The following is a 22,733-nucleotide window of genomic DNA, read 5'->3' as shown; positions in this document are numbered from 1 at the left end:
TGTATCACCAAGCTGTCAAAAGAGTCCATAGCACAAAAAAAATGTTAAAAAAAAAAAAACCCTTTGTGTATATATACAATTATGCATGTGATTTAATTTATAAAATTAAATTCTTAGACTGGCTATAGAACACTTGAGCTCACATTCTCAAGTTATTATTTCAAAAATAAGATAAGCAGAGGTTTAGTGGCCTCACGACCCAAGTGATTTATCTCTGAAAAGGTCATCACCAACATATACACTGATGGAGCAGGTCACAATATAATTTATAAAAGCAGCTTTTACTTTTCATACTTATTTTTTTATATTGAATTGAATTTAAATCCCAAAGCACTTTGTAGGACCTCCCCCACACAACCTGCTTCACATTACCATGGCTAGTTAAATAACACTTTCTGTCCACAAAAAGTAGTTATGTTGAAGGCTGTCCCTTCAACTGTAGAGGCCAATGCCCACATAAGGGAAGAGAAGCAAGATTATCAGTTTACCAATATTTTAAACAATCAATAAGCCCATTCAGAAAAAGAAATGGTAACTTCTGCTCTTTTTTATTTCTCTTCTGCCTCTATAGAGGAAAAGTAAAACATTTAAAAAGCCAAACTGGCAAATTACCCCTTGCCTGGTCGTCTAGCTACATCCCCAGGGAGACTCAAGTATTGCTTTTCCCAGAGGGAGACTGAAGACAGAATAGCAATGTCTGAGTTAGGGAGTTAACGAACACTGGGACAACTCTCAGCATGACAAAACACCAGAAATCTTCCATTCAGGATACAGGAGGCTCCTTTCTCCATTGAAATGTGCCTGATTTTATAGACGACACCAATATAAGCAACAGAGTGTTCTGTTGTTTTCATAGAAATTATTTGACAAATTTCCCACTCGTTGTGTGTTCCTTTAAGCAATACCACGAAGTAGAAGTTGAAAACGTGTCCATCATCTGGATCTCTGGCCTCCCTACTTAAAAACCTGTGCTTGAATTTCAGTCAGATGTGTTCTCCATTTCGTTGGACAACGGCACTGTGGTCATGGATGTAAAGGGGATCAAGGTGCAGTCGGCAGATAAGCAGTACCATGACGGGCTGTCCCACTTCGTCATTACCTCTGTCTCACCCACAAGGTACAGCCCCTCACTTTATACTCTTCCCACCAGACGGTTTTATTTATTTTGTTTGCATGATTCTCTTGAATGACCACTATGAATAATAGCCTATTTTATTGCTTTTCTAGAAGAAAAATGGTAGAAGGAACAACATAATGTTCTTTTAAAAGGAAGTTGCTGTTAATTTTCAAGAGATGCCAAATAAACCACTATATAATTACTTCACAAGAATATAAGAGTTTTTTTCCACTGAAACCACAGGCTACAGACCTTCTTTGGGGAAGTACCTACACATAGTACTTCCTGAATGGATTTCAGTGTTTTGCACATAGAAGGAGATCAGAAAACATTGATTTCATTTGGATTTTAATTAAACAATTGAGGGGAGCCTGGGTGGCTCAGTCGGGGAAGCATCAGACTCTTGATTTCAGCTCAGGTCACAATCTCATGGTTCATGAGTTCAAGCTCCACATTGGGCTCCACGCTGACAGTGCAGAGCCTGCTTGCGATTATCTCTGCCTCTCTCTGTCCATGCCTCTCTCTATCTCAATAATAAATAAATAAACATTAAAAAATAATAGAAGCAAGAAAGCAAGAAAGGGAAAGAGAAAGAAAGAACTTTACATTTATGGCCATATTTTGAAAGCTCTAACTTTAGTTTTTAAATGTGTAATACTGAATTTCTTTTTTATAAGAAGAAAGCTTTCTAGAATAAGAAATAAATTTCTTGTCATAGCAACTGCGATTCTGTATCCATTTCCATTACAAAAAAAATCGTTAATAAGCCTTTCTAGAGTCCATTTCCAATCACAATCAAAACCATTCAATGTGCTTTTCAATGAAAACGGTCTCCCCAGATGTGATTAAATAATCACCATGAGTTATTTTCTGTCTTTTCCACCTCCCACCCCTCCCCACAAAATGCTCATGACTAGTCATCTGAACTTCTTGTTTTTAGAGGTCTAGAGAGACTTTTCTGCATATCAAAATATTCATCTATTTTATCCTGGGCCTCATGACGAGTCTGGCAAATTGCTATCTTTTCACTGGCCAGAATGTTCTATTTCAATTTCACAAGAAAACCTGTAACCTGGAATGGAAATCAAGGTAAAATGGTAGCCAGGTAGTGTCTAAAGAAGCTTTTTCCTTTGCAGATATGAACTAATAGTAGATCAAAGCAGACTTGGGAGCAAGAACGCTCCCAAAGAGAAGGTGGAACAGACGCAAGCAAGTGAAAAGAAGTTTTACTTCGGTGGCTCACCCATCAGTCCCCAGTTTGCTAATTTCACTGGATGTATAAGTAATGCCTACTTTACCAGGTATAACATTTTTATTATTCATTAACTCTGCATGATTGATTAAAAAGAGGTCAGGTCAATAATGAAAGTATTTACACTGTTAAAACTGAGAGCTATGAGGGCGCCTGGGTGGCTCAGTCAGTTAAGCCACCGACTTCGGCTCAGGTCATGATCTCACGGTTCATGGGTTCAAGCCCCACGTTGGGCTCTGTGCTGACAGCTCAGAGCCTGGAGCCTGCTTCAGATTCTGTGTCTCCCACTCTCTCAGTTCCTCCCCTGCTCATGCTCTGTCTCTCTCTGCCTCTCAAAACATAAATAAATGTTAAAAAAAAAAAAAAAAAGACTGAGAGCTATGAAATTTAGGAGAAGCAGTAGAGGGTAGTCATTACAAGCTGTCATGTGCTCGGGCAACTGACATACTTGTTTGTGTGTAGGTTTCTTGCCTTTAAATTTCTGTATGACCTTGGCGGAGTCAACCTTTGTTTCTTCTCCACCTAAATGCAGATAATAATAACGCCTGCCTCCTTGTTATGACAATTAAATGAGAAAGTGTGCAGAAAGCACCTGGCATACAGCAAGCTGTAAATATTAGATGCAATTAATGAGAAAGAATGAAATCTGGCCGTTGTAGCATCCTGGATGGAACTGGAGAGTCTTATGCTGAGTGAAATAAGTCAGGCAGAGAAAGACAGATGCCATATGTTTTCACTCATATGTGGATCCTGAGAAACTTAACAGAAGACCGTGGGGGAGGGGAAGGGAGCAAAAAAAAGGTTACAGAGAGGGAAGGAGGCAAACCATAAGAGACTCTTAAATACTGAGAACAAACTGAGGGTTGATGGGGGGTGGGGGAGAGGGGAAAGTAGGTGATGGGCATAGAGGAGGGCACCTGCTGGGATGAGCATAATATATATATATATATATATATATATATATATATATATATATATATGATGCAATTATGTCCATACTTATTATTAACGGTGTAGTACAGAGCAACATACCCAAATCCTTGTTAGAAGTTTCAGAAAGTCTCCTTAACTTTAAACAAAGACATTAATCTGGGTCCTTAACAAAGACAATAAGGGCTCCCTGAGTACAAGAACAGGCAAGGGAGAAACTTAATACAGATCTAGGAACACAGAGGCAGTACCAATCACCCAGTGTGATGAGAGAAAAGGTGTTCATCTGTCAGAATGTGCTAGTGGCAGGCACAATCATCCATTCCTTGTTACATGGTTGGGTAAAGGTTTCTGATGAAGATTGTGGTTGATAAAGAAGGACCCATCACACACACACACACACACACACACACACGCACCCATTTTAATTGCCAAAGGACTTTCACTTCCATAATTTCCATCGCGTAATTCTGAACAGTATTTTAAGGTTTTTTTTTCCATCTGTTGTGTAGGTTGGATAGAGATGTGGAGGTAGAAGATTTTCAGCGGTACTCTGAAAAGGTCCACACTTCTCTGTATGCGTGTCCTATTGAGTCTTCGCCATTGTTCCTCCTTTACAAAAAAGGCAAAAATTCCTCAAAGCCCAAACCGAGTCAGAATAAAAAGGTAAAAGACAATGCCGTGCCAAATCCTCAGCTGCCCTCGTATTCCATGCACACAATGCTAGACACTGATGCTTTATAAAATTTCCTCCAGTTTGCAACTGTGCGCCTACGAAAGGTAGGATTCTTCTAGCACCCCGTATTATTGTTTACCAGCTTTGGTGTATCAATCTTTGCTCCCAAAGAAACATTTTGAATCGGCTTTTACTGTGTACTTCCAACTGCTTCTCATTGCCGGGGTTAAAATTGCTCGTTACTTAATACCGTAATTCTCCTTACCATTTGCTTTGGTGTAGCAATCTTGGGCTTCTGCCACAGTCTTGGATCTCATTAAAGTTTCTGATCTTATCCTGTTTTCCTCCTTCCTTGACCTTCACTTCAACCACCCACAGGCACGGTTGATCTGTGCCATCGCCTGGTGCTGCTGCATCATCGAAATCTTTTGAGTTCTTAAACTGCATCCCCTGACTACTGTTCTTTCTTGTTCATTTACTTCCAGCACGTATATTAGGTGCCTTCATTGCAGATGAAACTCTTAAGTCCTTCCCATTCTTTCAAGCTAATCCTCCCCACCCATCTTCCTGGCCCAGTTTTAACAATGCACTCGGGTGCCACTCCTCCCCCACCCCAACCCGGTCCAAGCCACCATCATCTCCCATTTGAGCCTTGCCATAGGCTCCCAACAGGCCTCTCTGCTTCCATCCACTTCTCTGATGCTCTATCCTCTGCACAACAGCCACATGCTTGTAAATATGTCATATCGTGTCACTCTCCTGCTCAAAGTCCCCCCCACCCCCAACTGCACTCAGAGCAAAAGCTCCAGGCCCTATGATGTCTGAAGAGGCTCTATACCATCCAGGCCTCTTTCCCTCACTCACTCTCCTGCCCGCACTAGAACGAGCCATGCGCACTGCTGCAGGAAAATCTTTCTTTCCGCCTGGACACTCTTCCCCGAAATAGCTGCACGAACAACTCCCTCCAGGATTGCCCACTTTTCATGTGTTCAGGGAGGCCTGCCTTAACCCCCTATTTCATACCAGCTGCCTTTTGCCTTCCACTGATACTACCTACCTCCTTTGCCTCTCTTAGTTGTCCTTTTTTCCATAGCACTTTTGTCATTTTAATTTATTTAGTGACTGTATCATGTTTACTATTTACTCTCTGCTTCCTCTGCAAGACTGCAAGCTTCCTTTTTTGTTGTTGCTCACTGATGTGTCCTAAGAGCCTAGAACAATTCACATAATAGGTGTTCAAGAAATATTTAGCGATCTGCATCATAGGGTCGTTATAAAGATTAAATGAGTTGGTCCATGAAAAGCCCTGGCACAATGCCTGGCATAGAGCAAACATTCAGTGAATATTAGCTGTTATATCTCTACAGAGCCTTGTGAATGTGTCCGGAGGACCAGTTCCTAAAAGTGGGATTGCTTGGCTTAAGGGAATGTGCATTCTCAATAATGAGATTATTTTACTCCCACAAACAGCACTTGAAAGAACCTATTGTCTTTCACAATAGCTAACACTGGATGTGATCAATTTTTTATAATTTTGCCAATCTAACGGACAGATACGGCATCTCATTGTGGTTTTAATCTGCATTTCCTTGAATGCTAGTGAGGCTGAGCATCTTTTAGAGGAAGAACTGATTTCTCTCCAAGACTGGCTTCTGAGCCATCAGCAAGAGGAAAGCATCACCCAACCCTCCAGCTTCTCGCTTCTGATGGTTTTGCACTGGCCGTTATACCTTGGGCACTTCCCTATAGATTTCAGCTTGCATGGACCACTTTTTAGAACCCCCATGCAACTTCTCCTTGGTTCACACATGATTTATCAATGTAAATAGAATAATTTCATTTATGTATAATCCAAAGTTAGTAATTTTTCAGGATCCTTTCCTGAATTTCACACAGAAGACTTTTTTAAGTGATTAAGGCAGAGAAATAATTTCATTGACTTTTATGAAGGCTTTTACTAGAAGATAATATAAAGGAGTCTTCAGAGGAGACTATGAGGCTCCAGTGAAATATTTCTGTCACCTTGTCACAGTGATGCTAAAATGTTTATCCTGAAATTGCTCAGCTGGGACTTGAGCACGGGTCAGTGGATCCTATGCAATAGGTTAATACAGGCTGATGAGGAGAACCAACCTTCTATGGCATACACCCAACCCCTTTAAATGAATACAGTTTTCTATTTGAAGCTGTCCATCAAATGTAGTTTCCTAACAAATGCTCATAGTCTCAAGGGTATAATAAACAGCCCTTGGAACTATTGACACAAACTTTTCAATAGGATAGGAAACCTCTTAGCCTTTCTTGTAAAAAGTCTTAGAAATTCAGCTTCAGAATAACAGATACAGAAGCACTTTAGATTCCACTTATATTAGAATGCCAAATGTTTGCTAATCTTCTCTCACATTTACCCTTGTAGCAATAGCTTCTTAAATACCTACCAAGAAAAGTTTGTGGCCTTCGGTTTAAATTTTTATCAAGGCCAATTCATAGCAATTTGGGCTTATAACAACTTATTTTCACAATAACTTCCTAATAGTCCACTTTATGAATATGTTACAATTTATTTAACCATTAATAGACTTCAGTGCTTTCTAGTTTTCTTCATCTATGGGTGAATACCATGGTACATTAATCTTTGATTTTATTGCTGAATAAACTTCTATGAAATATTCTTAGAGGTAGACTTATCGGGTCAAGTCAAACTACTTTCCAAAACAGGAACAGCGATTTATACTCCCCCATGAGTCCGTAAGAATACCTGTCTTACTGCCTATGTTCTACCCTGAAAATTTTTCATAATCTCTATGTTTTTAAATTTAATTGGGAACATAGTTTCTCAGGTGGTGTTTAGTGCGATAATGAAGATTTTATATATCAGACATCAATTCTGGAGTATTGGCCAACATTCCAGAGAATTGATCCCTACACACAGGGCAACCCAGTATATGAGGTATGTGACCTCATCTACCTGGATGTAGGTGTTTGGACCAGGGTAGATTATGTGAACTAAGCTGGGCTGTCAGATTCCTTTCCTTAGAAACTTAGAACCCGGAGACACCTGTCTAGGCTGGTCATTGAATAGAAAACATGGAAGAACTCTATATTAATCATGCACAAGAAAGAAAGCTGCTTTATACAAAGAGGAAAGGCAGAAAACTGTCCTGCAGAGAAAGAAAAACGAAAGCAGACAGTCTGAGAAAAACAAAGCTGAGATACCAGAAACATTTGGAAAAGAAGTATTTTGATTCCTCCTACTTTTCCAATTCCTGATTCTTGCCTGTGGTAGGACCCTGCTATACTGTACTATCTTCTCTGGGATTGTATTAAGATACTTCTATAGGGGCGCCTGGGTGGCGCAGTCGGTTAAGCGTCCGACTTCAGCCAGGTCACGATGTCGCGGTCCGCGAGTTCGAGCCCCGCGTCAGGCTCTGGGCTGATGGCTCGGAGCCTGGAGCCTGTTTCCGATTCTGTGTCTCCCTCTCTCTCTGCTCCTCCCCCGTTCATGCTCTGTCTCTCTCTGTCCCAAAAATAAATAAACGTTGAAAAAAAAAAATTTTTAAAAAAGATACTTCTATATCCCTATAACACATTACCGTCCTTTTTCTTAAGTAGCTCGAATACTTTGGCTGTTATCTGAAACAAAAGAAACTTAGTGAATTGAAATAGACCCTCAGAGAAAAAAATTACAGTAGTATAGTCAAAGTCTAGCGGGTTCAGGTTCCCCACACATACAGCTATTTTAGGATAGTAAACTGAGACTCTGTATTATATGGTAATGAAGTAATTAAGTTATACTTGTCTTCTTTATTACTTATTATTATTATTATTATTCAGAGCATATATCCACAGAGGATTTAGAGTATTTTGTTGCCATATATAAATATACCAGAGTTTATTAATTTTTGCAGCTGACAAGAGACAGAGCCTAGTCTATGTGTTCCCACACTGAAGCAGAAAAAGGCAGGGCTGGTAACTTGAGACCGTCATAGTCCGATAGTCCATTGCTTTGCTGACCCCTGTAGTTGATTCACAGTTGTTCTCTTCCCATAGCTAAGTGGATGCACAGACTGAGACAGCGAGATCCTCTCCATAGGAATGGAAAGAAGGAGGAACCAGAGTGGAGGGTCCCCAAACCCCCACCGACCACTCACCCCCACGCTCCTGAAAAACAAAACCCCATCCTCCAGCCAGTCATCTAAAGTCCTTTCCATCTGGCAACAGCCTGTCTTCCACTTTGCTATCTAAGTGTCTGCTTTTTCAAATCAATTTTCAGTTCCTTAAAAAAAAAAGGAGCCATTTCCCACTCACCTTTCTCTTCCACACCACACACTGCCCGTGGAGGGCATGCAGAATTACTCATTTCCTTCCAGGTCATTTCTACCTATTAGGTCTTCAATAAACATTGCTGGAGTAAATGAATAAATGTCTGATCAGATTTATTTTCATTTACTTTAATTTTGCTTCAGAAACTAAGACGAGACAACCGTTCCATATTAGTCTGTAGTCTCAAAGCTCTAAATTTTAAAATCAACAGCGCAATTTAAGAGCACAAAGTAATTTTTAAGTATTGCTCTATACCTTGTCGCATAAACGTTTACTACCTATCTCATCACCAAAAATGCTCTTAGATATGTTGACGGTGTTACTGAGTATGTTAACTTTTTGCACAGCATGCATAAATAATAATCTGTGTGTTAAAGAAATATCGTTGTCTATGATTTGAGGCCTTTGTTGATCGATTCTCTCAGCATTCTTTTATTGTCAATATTTCCCTTTTCCACCATTCGTTAAGATGTGCATTTAATTTAAATGCTGCAGCCAGTTACCTCTGTAGCTTCAGGTTAGCTCTACTTTACCATCACAGACTAGAATTTTGGATTTGTTAATATGCTGCGTTGTTGTTGTTTGTTGTTTTTAATGCCACAGCTACTGCTATCATTTGCTTAAGGAAAGAGAGGGGCCTACTATTTGATGAATGGAAGATCCACAAATAGTACACATTTTCCTTCCTATTTTGTTATGATGATGATGATGATGATGATGATGATGATGATGATTAACAATAAAGAAATCACAAATGAACTTTTGCTGCTAGTATATCACTTTTATTCCTTAATATGATTTATTTCCTATTCTTATAGGGAGAAAAAAGTAAAGATGCACCTTCAGGGGATCCTGCCAGCCTGAAGTTCCCAGAGCGGAATGCTCCAAGAGATTCCTACTGCCACCTTTCCAACAGTCCTAGAGCAATAGAGCACGCCTATCAGTATGGAGGGACCGCCAACAGCCGCCAAGAGTTTGAACACTTAAAAGGAGATTTTGGTGAAAAGTAAAGTAACACACTGTCCCTTCCAGAAACTTAATGCTATGGCTGAACTTCATCCTTGTTTGCCATAGCCATCTTTTTCTTACGATCTTTCCTTTCTGTGCCACCTTAATCCTATTGTTTTATCATCAAAATAATGCCACATAATACATGATTCATGCTGCCCAATAAATGACATTCTATGTGACTTTCTTCCCAAAAGTAAGATGCAAACGGCAGCATTCTCCTAGGAGTTGGCTGCATTTTATCAAAAAAGAAAGATAATCAAAGAAAGAAACATGGGGCAAATTTCAAATGACTCATCTTCTAACCTTGATATTACCTTCCTTCCCCCATAGAAATCGCTTTCAGATTGAAAGTGGGGGTGTCTCTGAACTACTGGAAGGTTAATAAGGAAAGACACTGAAGACACAAAACCACTGTATCTCCACTAACCCTCATGCTATCTGTAAAGCCCAGCACCTCTTCCCGGTATTCTGCAAATCTCCAGGTTACTGAGTACTTTTAAAGACTTCTTTAGGGGCGCCTGGGTGGCTCAGTCAGTTAAGCGTCCGACTTCAGCTCAGGTGGTCTTGCAGTCCGTGAGTTCGAGCCCCGCGTTGGGCTCTGGGCTGATGGCTCAGAGCCTGGAGCCTGCTTCCGATTCTGTGTCTCCCTCTCTCTCTGCCCCTCCCCCGTTCATGCTCTGTCTCTCTCTGTCTCAAAAATAAATAAAACGTTAAAAATAAATAAATAAATAAATAAATAAATAAATAAATAAATAAAGACTTCTTTAGTGTTAGTACCCAAATATCCTTATATAGGTCTTATATCCCTTTCAAACCTTCATAGAAGCAATGCATTCCAAAAGAAACCTCTACTGCCTTCTAACTTGCTGTCTCCTTAATAGGCAGTATCAGTATTTTATGTTCATTGGGAAGAATTTAGAGTTAAATCAAACTAGAAATTAGCCTAATAAATGTATCTTATCTATATGGCCTCGAGACAAATGTCTAGAAAGTTTTGTTTTGTTTAATTCCTACACATTCTAGTGACTGTTTTTAACAGGTGATATCTATTGATTCATTTTTACTGGGAAATAGAAAATGAATCTGTATTTTAGATATTTCACAAATGATATTGTTTCTGTGCAAATTTTTATATGCACATTCATTCCTGGCTAGCATTTTTTGTCCATGTGAATGAACTCAATGCAACCACATTTTCAAAGTAAGACACATTCTGATCCATAAGTAAAACAATGCTTCCTTAAATGTAGAATGTAGCCCTGCCGTATAAAGAAGCAGGGAAAGATTTACATTTTTTGAGTTAATCACGCTTTCCCAATAGCCATTAATTAATACTAAGGTATAATTAGAAGTAATGATGCTTAGGATTTGATAGAATGGCTACTCATTCTTCCTTACACTCTGTTTCTGTGGGAAACTAGAGATCACCGTCAGTCTCATTTTACAGATAGTAAGCTTTTTCTTTTCCTTTACCAGATCTCAGTTTTCCATTCGTCTGAAAACTCGTTCCTCCCATGGGATGATTTTCTATGTCTCAGATCAAGAAGAGAATGACTTCATGACTCTATTCTTAGCCCACGGCCGCTTGGTTTTCATGTTTAATGTTGGCCACAAGAAACTGAAGATTAGAAGCCAAGAGAAATACAATGATGGAGTGTGGCATGATGTGAGTTGAAGGCTGAGAATATTATTATGAGCAAATATTCACCATTGTCAAATGGACTGACATTAATGCCCTAGTGGTCTCTCTAGAAATACCCATTTTAAAATTCTATTGCCATGTGCTCAGAGTTCAATTTTGAAAACTTTTTAAAATTCCTTATAAAAGTCTTGAAGCATATTATTAAAATGAGTGTAATTTTTTAGTGTAATTATTTTCAGCAAAGGACCAATGGCAAACCTAAACTGAAGTTTAATTTCTAATGAATTTTCACTTGTTTCTTTCCCACTGCCTGTAAGTTTCTCAATTTTAACAGCAATTGCTGAGTGTCTTTTATAGGCTAAGCTGTGGAAGATACAAAGCAAAGAGTAAATCGCTTAGTTAGGAAGATAGAATAACCACTGGGAGACTATCTAAATATTGACGCAAATCAATGTTTTGTAATGGAAAGAGTAAGAAATGTAAGATGCATGACAATTAATTGCAATAAGTTTAAGAGAGGGAGAAAGCAAGTGGGCTGGTCAGCGGGGAAAAGCTTCATTGAGAACTCTACTAAATATGTATAAGCTGTATTCAGAAATTCAGCCTGTCACTTTAAATCAAGCTTTAAAGGAAAAAACTAAACTCTCGACCTTCAGAGAAAGGACCAGTATTTTATTTTTTTTTCTCAATGATATCATTTTTTTTAATATGAACTTTATTGTCAAATTGGGTTCCATACAACACCCAGTGCTCATCCCAACAGGTGCCCTCCTCACTATTTTAAAGAACTTCTGAAGATTTCCCACAGTACTGTAGCACCAAAGGTAGAAGAGGCAACCCAGCCTTCCCCCCCAGTCTTGGGATATACTTGAGATGTGGTCTTTTCTTTCTCTCCATCAGGTGATATTTATTCGGGAAAAGAGCAGTGGCCGACTGATAATTGATGGCCTCCGAGTCCTAGAAGAGAGTCTTCCTCCTACTGGAGCTGCCTGGAAAATAAAGGGTCCTATTTATTTAGGAGGTGTGGCTCCTGGAAGGGCTGTGAAAAATGTCCAGGTAAGCTAGGCATGACCAGGTAGAGCCACTGACCTTTAGAACTGGAAGATTATTTAATCTAGGCCCTCGTTTTACAATCAGCCAACTGGCAAGAGTGAAACTGGAGTTTCGCTGGATATAGGCTATCAAAGTGAGGACTGTCCCAGGGGGTGTCTGTCTTGCCTCTGGCATTACAAAGTCAGGAGTGATCTTTTGATTCTATGGTAGAGGGGAGATGAAAAAGTTTCAGAGGTATATAAGCTGGCTTAAAAAGTTATGCCTCACGGAGATGGTTGGTTGTTCAGCAAGTACCCATGCTTTTAGGAAGAGAGAAAGAAAGAAAGAAAGAAAGAAAGAAAGAAAGAAAGAAAGAAAGAAAGAAAGAAAGAAAGAAAGAAAGAGAAAGAAAGAAAGAAAGAAAGAAAGAAAGAAAGAAAGAAAGAAAGAAAGAAAAGGAGAAAGAAAGGGAGAGAGAGAGAGGGAGGGAGGAAGGAAGGTCATTCCATTATATATTATTGAGTGACAAAAAACTTTTGGGCCATTGGCCATTATGTAAACTACGATTTCATTTTTGTTTCCTACACACACACATACACACAGACACGCATGCACACACAATTTGTAAATGTGGAAGGAAGTGTGGTTACTCCTGCAGAAAAGCAGGGGTATAGTAAAAAACATGTTATTTTTATATTTTAAAAGTTAAAATTGCACCTGTACAAAAATATTTAGCAATCAAGGGGATGTATCAAAGGGCTAATTTTTTTCTTAACAAATATAGATTTGACTTTCGCACAAAAGATTAATGCATTTCTAAGATTCCGTAATATATGTGGATAAAGCAAAACAAGGGGGGAGCTTGTGTTATAATTAGATTTTAGGCAACTAGCCCCAATTTCATGACAATCCCTTTAAAAGTAAGGTTTCCAAAGCAGTATAAAATCAGCTGCCCAAAGTGGCCCAAGTTTCAGGTCCTGAGGTGTGATAAATGCTCAACCACAAGATCAGGTAATAAAGCCCGAAATGCAAGCTTTCTGCTGCTTACTTAACCATGGTAGACTTGACAGTTAAGAACTTTGTTAGCTGTGGGGCGCCTGGGTGGCACAGTTGGTTAAGCATCTGACTTTGGCCCAGGTTATGATCTCATGATTTGTGGGTTCAAGCCCCACTTTGGGCTCCACGCTGATAGTTTGGAGCCTGCTCGGGATTCTCTCTCTCCCCCTGCCCCCCCCAACTCATTCTCTCTCTCTCTCTCTCTCTCTCTCTCTCTCTCAAAATAAATAAACTTAAAAAAAAATAATTTTGCTTGCCCTCATCAGCATCAGGTGATCTTGGGCCAGCTGTCATCCTTGAAGGAAAACAAACTAGGATCCTTCTAATATTTAATTTGAAAGCCAAAGCTGCAATTTATTTTGTCATAGCGTATGTAAAAACATTCATAGCTAATTACTGCAGGCTGACAGTCTCAAATACAAAATCCCGGCTTCAAAGAACCAGTTGAGAAGCTACTCCCTGGAAAACAACTGATCCTTCAGATAGCTAAGATAACACGACGAGGAACTGCTTCATTTCTCTCGGGACTCGAGTCCCTTCCTTTTGTTTCCCTTTGGTGCACCTGTGAGTGTTGAGAAACTAGATTTTAAGGAATGTCTTCTTCTCTCAGATAAACTCAGTCTACAGTTTCAGCGGCTGCCTCAGCAATCTTCAGCTCAACGGGGCCTCGATCACCTCTGCATCTCAGACATTTAGCGTGACTCCTTGTTTTGAAGGTCCGATGGAAATGGGAACGTACTTTTCAACAGAAGGAGGATACGTGGTTCTAGGTAACAGTGACTTCCGCGCAGAACATGAATCATGAAACCCTTCTCTCCTGGAGGTGGCTGACAGGGATCTTGGGCTCAGAGTTAAAACTTCAGAATGCCAAACTCACTCAGCCCTAGGAAATGGCTTCTTTTCACAAGAATCGCCTTTCTCGCCTCCTGCCATGCCAGACCGGTCATGTACGTCCGTCCCTGTTTGCTTCCCCTGACCAGAGCTTCTCCACAGCTGCCACAACTCTGATGTAGACCATCTGGGCTCTTTTAGAATTTCCTGTGCTGCTCTGTGGTCTAACCTGGGTCAACTCTTAGCCACCCTGCTCTCGTCCTTCTCTGCTGCCTCTTAGCATGACCCATTGTCCCTACCAAAGGAAGTTCCGCTTCCTCCGTTTGCCCTGCATCCCCACCCTTTAGAAATTTTATGTCTGGATTTTTAGTCTCCTCACCTATTACTCTGTCATTCACTGAACCAAGTTTTTATTGTATACCTCCAGTACGTCGGTACCTGTGCCGAGGGATGGAACGTGATAGTTCTGAAAATAAATACATAAAGCCCTAACAGACTACATGCAATCACCATCCAAGCCACCCCAACAAATATTCCATAGAGCAAACATTAGGCATGGCAGTGCAGCCAAGTGCAGGTCTTGGAGTGAGCTCGGACGTTCTCAAAAAGAGTTCATTTTCTTGCATCACTGCAACAGCAGCTCCTAACTGCTTCTACTGCTCTCACGTTTCCTTTCCTCTGAAGTGCTCTGCAGTCCTGGTAGCAGTTACCTTTATTAAAACTTATTTTAAAATACAGACCTGATCAAGTCCACTCCCTTGAGCAAAATAAAGGCAACCTTCCCTGCGTGAGCTCTAGCGCCCTCCCCCCCCCCAGGGCTCCCCACTCGCCAGGCCTCCCTCTACCCTTGCAAGGGACAGCCCAGCCACCCTGGCCTCCACAGGGCTCCCCAAAAGTCTCAGGCTCTGTACTCATGTCCAGACCGCTTCCTCCGCCCAGGTTGCTCTTTTCTCCTCCTCACTTGGAAGTGTTAAGTGGTCCCGCTGGCCAGAATCAGTTTCTCCTCCACTGAGTTCCCATAGCCATGGTGCCTTTTCCACATGCTGCCCCCAGCCACACACCCCACGCCGCCCAGCAGGAGTGGGGTGCTAGTTATCTCGGACCCCATGGGGCTTGCCACCGTGTGTCTGACATGGGAGATACCACTTTCTGCTTTACCGATTGAAAAATCTGCCAAACTTTCAAAAACAGGTATAAAAATACATAATTACAAAATCACACCATGGTTGCAAAATTTAGGTGGCTGCTTTTGAGAGCTAACGTTTCTCTCCACAGATGAGTCTTTCAATATTGGACTGAAGTTTGAGATTGCATTTGAAGTCCGTCCCAGAAGCAGTTCCGGAACCCTCGTTCATGGCCACAGTGTCAGCGGAGAGTACCTAAATGTTCACATGAAAAAGGGGCAGGTAGTGTGGGAAAAGTTGTTTTAATAGACCATCTCCTTTGACCTTGGATTCTAGATCTGAAGCAGATTTATGTCACAGAATTAGTTCATCAATCTTTCCTAAGTGGAAAAAAAAAAAAAAAACCCAATAGGGAAGCTATACGTGGAATTTAAATGCAGGCAGTACTCAGATTCAGACTTATAGTTGGGAACTGATTTGATTAGAGCAAAGAGCCATGAAAATGTGACAAAGCTAAAAAAAAAAAAATCATCAACAAAATGGAATTAAAAGATTGTAATAAAAGAAAGCATTTTTACAACAAACGAGAGAAGCAAACATATCCAGCTGTCAAAATGAACTCTAAAGCATCTTTCTCTCTACAATATATGTGCATACCAGATGTGTATATGTGCATATATGTACATAAACATATATATTCTTTTCAATTGCTAGAAATCAAAAAATTGTTATAGTCAAGCACCACTTTCATCCTTAAAAAGTATGACTAAAGAACATTCATGAAAGTGTTTGAATAAATATTAAAGAAAAAGCAGCATATTTTCATTTATGTCCCTAACTTAATAGAACTGATTTTTTTTTTAATTCTGGTACTAGTAAAACATATACTAGTTTATGTTAAACTATATACTGGTACTAGTAAAACATATACTAGTTTAACTACTATAGATATGATAAAATCCTTATAATGGCACTTACTGTGTGTCAGGAACTGTTCTAAATGCTTCATATGGACTAACTCATTTAACCCCCCCCCCCCCCCCCCCCCCCCCCCGCCGCAGTGGCTCTGTGAGGCAGGTTTTACAAATGAGGAAACAGAGGCACAGAGTGAGGTGACTGGGGCACCGGGTACGAACCCAGGCAGTCTGGCTCCACCAATACCTTAACCTGCTTTGCAGAACACATTCCGTCTTTTGAAATTAAAGGAATTTATGCTATTATCTTCTTGTCCCTCTCCCCCAGCTTCTCTCCTGTGTCATTATTTTGTCCTCTCCTAGGAACAGTTTACTCTCTATAGCCTACCAAAGAGTGACCCCTTGTGTTCACATTGCAAAGCTAATCGTTTGCATGTGGTGAATTTAAGAAATCTAGTTTTATCAGGAGAAGGAGAGATGAAATTATATAATAATGTTCCCTGTCTTTTGCAGGTCATAGTGAAAGTCAACAATGGCATCCGAGACTTTTCCACCTCAGTAACACCCAAGCAGAGTCTCTGTGATGGCAGATGGCACAGAATTACAGGTGAGGAAAACGGAGTGTCCTGGGCTTCCTTTGTAAAGAGAGCCTACACTCCCATGTGTGGAGTGATGGCTTGGGAGAACTTAGACTACAACTCATATGATAAGATAGGGAATGGATGACAGTCTAAACGTGGCCAAGAAAAAAAAAAATCACATGTTACCGTATATATTGAATCCACACGTGATTTGAACATTTGAATACTGCCAAAACAGTCTTAAGGGGTTGTTTAAATAATGCACAATTTATGGAGCAAAAGAAAAGTAGGAGAAAAAGTATCCTAAATATTCTCCCTTTCACAGGAAAATGTTACAGTGATTGCTCGGTTGGACGTTGAAGTTTACAATGATATAGAAGAAAGTGTGAGGTTTATTCTGGAACAAATATAAGCCATTGCTGTTATAAATGAGTCCCTTTCGTGTGAAGATTAATCATTCCAGTGTCGTTTTTGACCGGTCTTTTCCTTGTATTTCAGTTATTAGAGATTCAAATGTGGTTCAGTTGGATGTAGACTCCGAAGTCAACCACGTGGTTGGACCCCTGAATCCAAAACCAGTTGATCACAGGGAGCCTGTATTTGTTGGAGGTGTTCCAGGTAAGAGTTATTTAAAAGGGACAAGTTTCCAAATCCAAAAAACAGTAAGTTCTCATTATTGTTATTATAGTATTAATTATTGAGCCATATGTTTTCCTAATTCACCTCCAAGGATTTTATATACAATGTCCTTTCATAGGAACAAGTATAGAACTACGCTCCAGACTCCTACCTTGTAGATATTACTCTCCCTTTGCTATATGTGTTATTTTTTTTTCTCTTTTCCGTTTCTCAGATCCACATAGTGAAACACACACCCTACTTTTTTCTCTAACACAAAGAAAACCCATTTACTAACACTGCTCTAAGATCTGAGAATCTTGGGGGACTAAAAGTTTGCTGGTAATTACTTCCCTTCCTTACTAAGAAAGAAGTTCTTTCTTACTGAGAAATACACAGTTCTCCTTGTCCAAGATTAGTCTGAATTGTGAAAACAGCTGCAGACCATAAGTTCTTTTGTCCCTATGTAGTGACAGTCCCAAAGAGAGGTTCCCAGCTGCCATCCTGCAAACATCATCAGTAACATTGCTGCTGGTACAATCCAGGATGGTCACAGAAGGACTCTCATGGACCCCCCACAATTGTTTTAAACCTCCGGAGCAGGGACTATGACCTATTGAAAGTGTTTGTTTCACACATTTAACTAACTTGGAAAAAAACTGAATGTTAAAGCTAAAGAGAGAGAGAGAGAGATAAGGAGAAACCCCAGCTTTTACATCTGGAATTTGGTAGAGATTTTAAGGAAAAACTTAACATGGTTTTTCCTTGTGTGCTATCTAGGTTATTTTAGACTGACCCATGTAAAGGCAAGCAATACTTTAATGCAGAGAGTGAGAGGGGAAAAAAAAGAGAGAGAAAACACAGATAAAATTAAGCACCTGACACTGGGTAGTCACAAAATCATACCATCAAAGCACTCCTCTGCTTTGTAACATGAATTTTTCAAATACTAGTATTGACAATAACAGTAACTCACTGATGAAAGAGTTGAGACCTTCCTCTTCTTTACGTCCATTATCCGCGCCCATCTCCATTCCCCAGCCCTCTCCTCTGGCTCCGGGCCGCGGTTCTCAAAGGGATTCTGGCAAAGGCCACCACTGAACTTCCTGCAGGCGGTACATAAGAAGTGTCAATTCTTCTGTTTCTGTACATTGCCTTCTTCCTGGAAACCACAACGTGGTTTAAAATATTTCACACGTTCCCAAGAGCGTGCAACACCAAATATAGCAAGGCCCTTGATCCTCTGGCCCCTCCTTACCCCTGCCTCTGGGGTCTCTCCACACCTTCTGAGACTTACAGTTTTCTGAATGCTCAGCGATGCTCTCCTTGCTCCGGGCCTTTAATAGCACACAGGGAAATGTTCTTGCTTCCCTCCCCCCCATACGTTTGGAGGAACAACTTCTCCCACTCTTTTCCCAATTTAACCCCTTATTGACCTTTAGGACTCAGCTCCGACCTCTACTTACACACACATGCCCTGCTCTTCCTAGAATGTGCTACATTTGCATATCCCTTTTGTAACACTTAACCACAGACTATTGTTGAACTTCAATAGTATACTCCTTGCTGCTAGGGACCGTGACTTCATCCAACACAAAACAAACATTTACGGTCTACTAAGCACTGTGCTGGGTTCCCAGAGAAGGACAAAACAAGCACGGCCCTCCTTCATGGAACTGACAGTATTTGCTCTTTCCTTTGCACCAAAGTGCTTTACTCTGTCATTCAAACAAGTATTTCTCCTTGATTTTTGTCTGTTTTCAGAGTGTGATCCCAGCATTACACACTGCCATCATCTCCCACTACAAGAGCTGCTAAGCTCCATAGGCTGGGTGGGAAAGGTGGACCTGAAGCCAGACTCAGCCTGTCTGAGGCATATAATGAACAGCAAATTTCAGCTAAGGAGCCCGCACACAGGAACTAATGGGCCAGGGGGAGCTAACCACCAGCCCACTGCACCATTACAGCTTTTAATTCCATCTAGGAAACGTGCCAGCAAGGCTAGAACGAAAGCAATTATAATTTAAGCTGAATGTCATTAATTACATCACATTGAGCTGTTCAACATTAATTCCACTAAAATCATATCAGAAACCGAGGCATGAAAAAGAATAACTAAAGGAAATTAAGGCATAAATAAAGCTCTTATTTGGAATCCTATTGGAATTCCAACCAGTTCTCTTCTATCATGCAGAACCCTGATAACACTATTTCTATCAATAAAAAGTTAATGCATTTAATGAACTATATTCCCCAAAGTCAATTTTATTGTATGATTTAAAACTCAAAATTAGAAATTAAAAAAATTTATGGGAATGGAAGCTGGTACAGCCACTCTGGAAAACAGTGCGGAGATTCCTCAAAAAACTAAAAATAGAACTACCCTACGACCCAGCAATTGCACTACTAGGCATTTATCCACGGGATACAGGTGTGCTGTTTTGAAGGGACATATGCACTCCCATGTTTATAGCAGCACTATCAACAATAGCCAAAGTATGGAAAGAACCCACATGTCCATCGATGGATGAATGGATAAAGAAGATGTGGTATATATATACAATGGAGTATTACTCGGCAATCAAAAAGAATGAAATCTTGCCATTTGCAACTACGTGGATGGAACTGGAGGGTATTATGCTAAGTGAAATTAGTCAGTCAGAGAAAGACAAAAATCGTATGACTTCACTCATATGAGGACTTTAAGAGACAAAACAGATGAACATAAGGGAAAGGAAAGAAAAATAATTTAAAAACAGGGAGGGGGACAAAACAGAAGAGACTCACAAATATGGAGAACAAACTGAGGGTTACCGGAGGGGTTGTTGGGAAGGGGAATGGCTAAATAGGTAAAGGGCATTAAGGAATCTACTCCTGAAATCATTGTTGCACTATATGCTAATTTGGATGTAAATTTTAAAAAATAAAAAATTAAAAAAATTTTTTAATTAAAATAATGTGATCCACACATACACACAGATTTGACTGTTCCTCTACTGAAAAGCCTGCATTATTCTATCATAGTCAGGCTTTTAACCCAAGGAATGTTCTTAATACCGTGTTGATTTTATTAATCAGTTACTTAGGGTACTGGGGCACTTTGTTGTCACTACCTACTATAAATTGTGTGGTGAATTATGCAGACCATAATTTCTATATGAATTATTTTCTCTAGATGATGTTCCCCATAAACCAAGGGTGGTAAGCTTGAGCAGAATGAAAAGGCATGTTCTAAAACTAGTTTCCAAAATGGGCAGAAGAAATAGATGTTTCTGCCCCTTACACTCTTTCCTGTTCACTCATTTTTATTCTGGTGATGAAGTACGCTGAGCAGCCTTGAAGAATATATATAGTCATACTAATCTAGAGACAAAGGGAATTGATCTCAGCCCCCTTCCAAATCTAAGACTTGATAATTATTCTAAATATGAAATGCTATTTCCATGATTTATTTTCAGTACAAAGCTTCTGCACAGTCTTAATCTACACTGCTTAGAAAACTTATTACAGCTGCTTGATGGTATTTAATTTGCTGTCCTGTTTTATGTTCCTTCCTGAGTTAGTGATTTCGAAGTGTTTTCCGTCTCTTATCTGCTACTGCTCACATAGCTGTTTGTTCATAATAATAAGCTTTGACTAAATGGATTTTAATTCCATGAAATTTCTAACCTCTCAATTGCTTTAAATTATATTGCTTCTATCATCCAACACATTTAATTTTATCTGTACAATTAATAAGCATAAGGCTTCTTCTAGATCTCTAATTAAGATAAGGGGGAGACGGTTCCCCTGGCATTCTACCGGGCACCTGTGCCCATACAAAGACTAGTCTAATTATCATTATCCCGTTTATAGTTCTCAAACCCTGAGCTCAGAAAAATTAAAATTTAGTTTATATGAATTCATTATTTTCTCATTGTATTTTATGAACTTGGCAAAAATGTGGAGGCTTAAAGGCAAAGGGTGATGACACAAATTAAGCAGAAACATGAACCAAGTCTAAAAACAGTGTGGAAGCTAAAATTCCTTTCCCTTTTCTCATTAAATCACACAAAAATAAGTATAGATCCTGAAAATTCACTACTGAAGCCTTATATATAAGTGGTAGATTTCAGCCCTGGAAGACAAATGAAATCTACTCAGAAATTTGATCAGGGAAAACATGGCAAAACTTTAAAATTACCACATGTACATATTTCTTCAAAGGCAGATAAAGTTCCTGAGAAAAGGAGTCAATTATAATTATATTCCATTTTTGACATGGAAATCATCTTGGTGATGTGAGCAGTTACTATGTATATTTCTGCCCAAGTAATATTTGGACTTGGAATGCCTCACTTGCAATCTTGGTTTTCGTTTCTTTCTTTTTTTCAGAGTCTCTGCTGACCCCGCGCTTGGCCCCCAGCAGACCCTTCACAGGCTGCATCCGTCACTTTGTGATTGACGGGCGGCCCGTGAGCTTCAGTAAAGCAGCCCTGGTCAGCGGCGCTGTGAGCATCAACTCTTGTCCAGCAGCCTGACGCAGCAGAGCAAAACTGCCCCTACGAAGTTCTGGAGAGCACTGAAAGAAACACAAAGCTAGCTGGGAGGAACAGCGACTTTTCCTCCCGGTGGGAGCCTTCATCTAGTTGAGCAGGACTTAAATGAATCGTCAGGGACTGGGTGTTTATTAATAATTTCTTACTTGGATTCTGACCTTGGATCCAAAAGGTCTCCAATGAACAACAATCAAAGGAGTGTTACACTTACTTGTATTATTTCCTGCTGGTGAAATTACTGTTCCTGTTTCTAATAAAATAGAAGGGATCCTAAATAAACACTGGCACACATTTTTTAAGTATGCCTAGATTCTCAGATTCATCTTTCTTTCAGGGATGATACTTTGAATTGGATTACACCAGAATATCTGAAGTATACTTTTCTTTATCCTGAAAACATTTACGAATTTATATAAAATCTAAAATTAGAGGACAAGTTTGCTTTTAGCATTTTCATTTGATCAGTATAACAAGGATATTTGGGGTTTATAGCAGTTACAATGTTTAAGAAAATAAATTTCTTTTTTTTTATTTTTTTAACATATATTTATTTTTAAGAGACAAAGACCGAGAACAAGTGGGGGAGGGGCAGAGAGAGGAGGAGACAGAATCTGAAGCAGGCTCCAGGCTCCAAGCTGTCAGCACAGAACCCAACACAGGGCTCGAACCCATGAACTGTGAGATCATGACCTGGGCCGAAGTCAAATGCTTAACTGACTGAGCCACCCAGGCACCCCAAGTAAAGTAAATTTCTAACAAATTTTTAGAAAAATGGAAGTATAATTTTTTCTAGATAAGAAAAAAAGAGTTAAACCACTTTTCCCCCTTATTTCTTTTTTTTTTTTTAATTTTTTTTTTAATGTTTATTTATTTTTGAGACAGGGAGAGACAGAGCATGAACGGGGGAGGGTCAGAGAGAGAGGGAGACACAGAATCTGAAACAGGCTCCAGGCTCTGAGCAGTCAGCACAGAGCCCGACGCGGGGCTCGAACTCACAGACCATGAGATCATGACCTGAGCCGAAGTCGGACGCTTAACCGACCAAGCCACCCAGGCGCCCCCCCCTTATTTCTGTATTTTTTAATGTT

The 22,733-nt window shown here is 39.9% G+C and overlaps 1 protein-coding gene across 2 annotated transcripts in view; it reads left to right on the top strand.

Moving 5' to 3' along the window:
• The window catches only part of LAMA4 (laminin subunit alpha 4), a 142,895-nt gene extending 120,946 nt beyond the window's left edge, over positions 1–21,949 (top strand). For both annotated transcript variants that reach the window (XM_030316187.1, XM_030316188.1), the window contains exons 28-38: positions 984–1,117; positions 2,254–2,418; positions 3,812–3,965; positions 9,117–9,304; positions 10,786–10,975; positions 11,852–12,007; positions 13,650–13,809; positions 15,146–15,276; positions 16,422–16,515; positions 16,988–17,107; positions 21,482–21,949. In XM_030316187.1, coding sequence (XP_030172047.1) covers positions 984–1,117; positions 2,254–2,418; positions 3,812–3,965; positions 9,117–9,304; positions 10,786–10,975; positions 11,852–12,007; positions 13,650–13,809; positions 15,146–15,276; positions 16,422–16,515; positions 16,988–17,107; positions 21,482–21,627 — 1,638 coding nt within the window. In that variant the 3' untranslated portion in view covers positions 21,628–21,949. The remainder of the gene's footprint in view (positions 1–983; positions 1,118–2,253; positions 2,419–3,811; positions 3,966–9,116; positions 9,305–10,785; positions 10,976–11,851; positions 12,008–13,649; positions 13,810–15,145; positions 15,277–16,421; positions 16,516–16,987; positions 17,108–21,481) is intronic.
• Positions 21,950–22,733: the final 784 nt, after the last annotated feature.

The sequence above is a fragment of the Lynx canadensis genome, chromosome B2, assembly GCF_007474595.2.
Source record: "Lynx canadensis isolate LIC74 chromosome B2, mLynCan4.pri.v2, whole genome shotgun sequence".
NCBI lineage: Eukaryota > Metazoa > Chordata > Mammalia > Carnivora > Felidae > Lynx > Lynx canadensis.
Note: the sequence above shows the minus strand (reverse complement) of the source record. Positions and strands in the feature narration are given on the sequence as shown.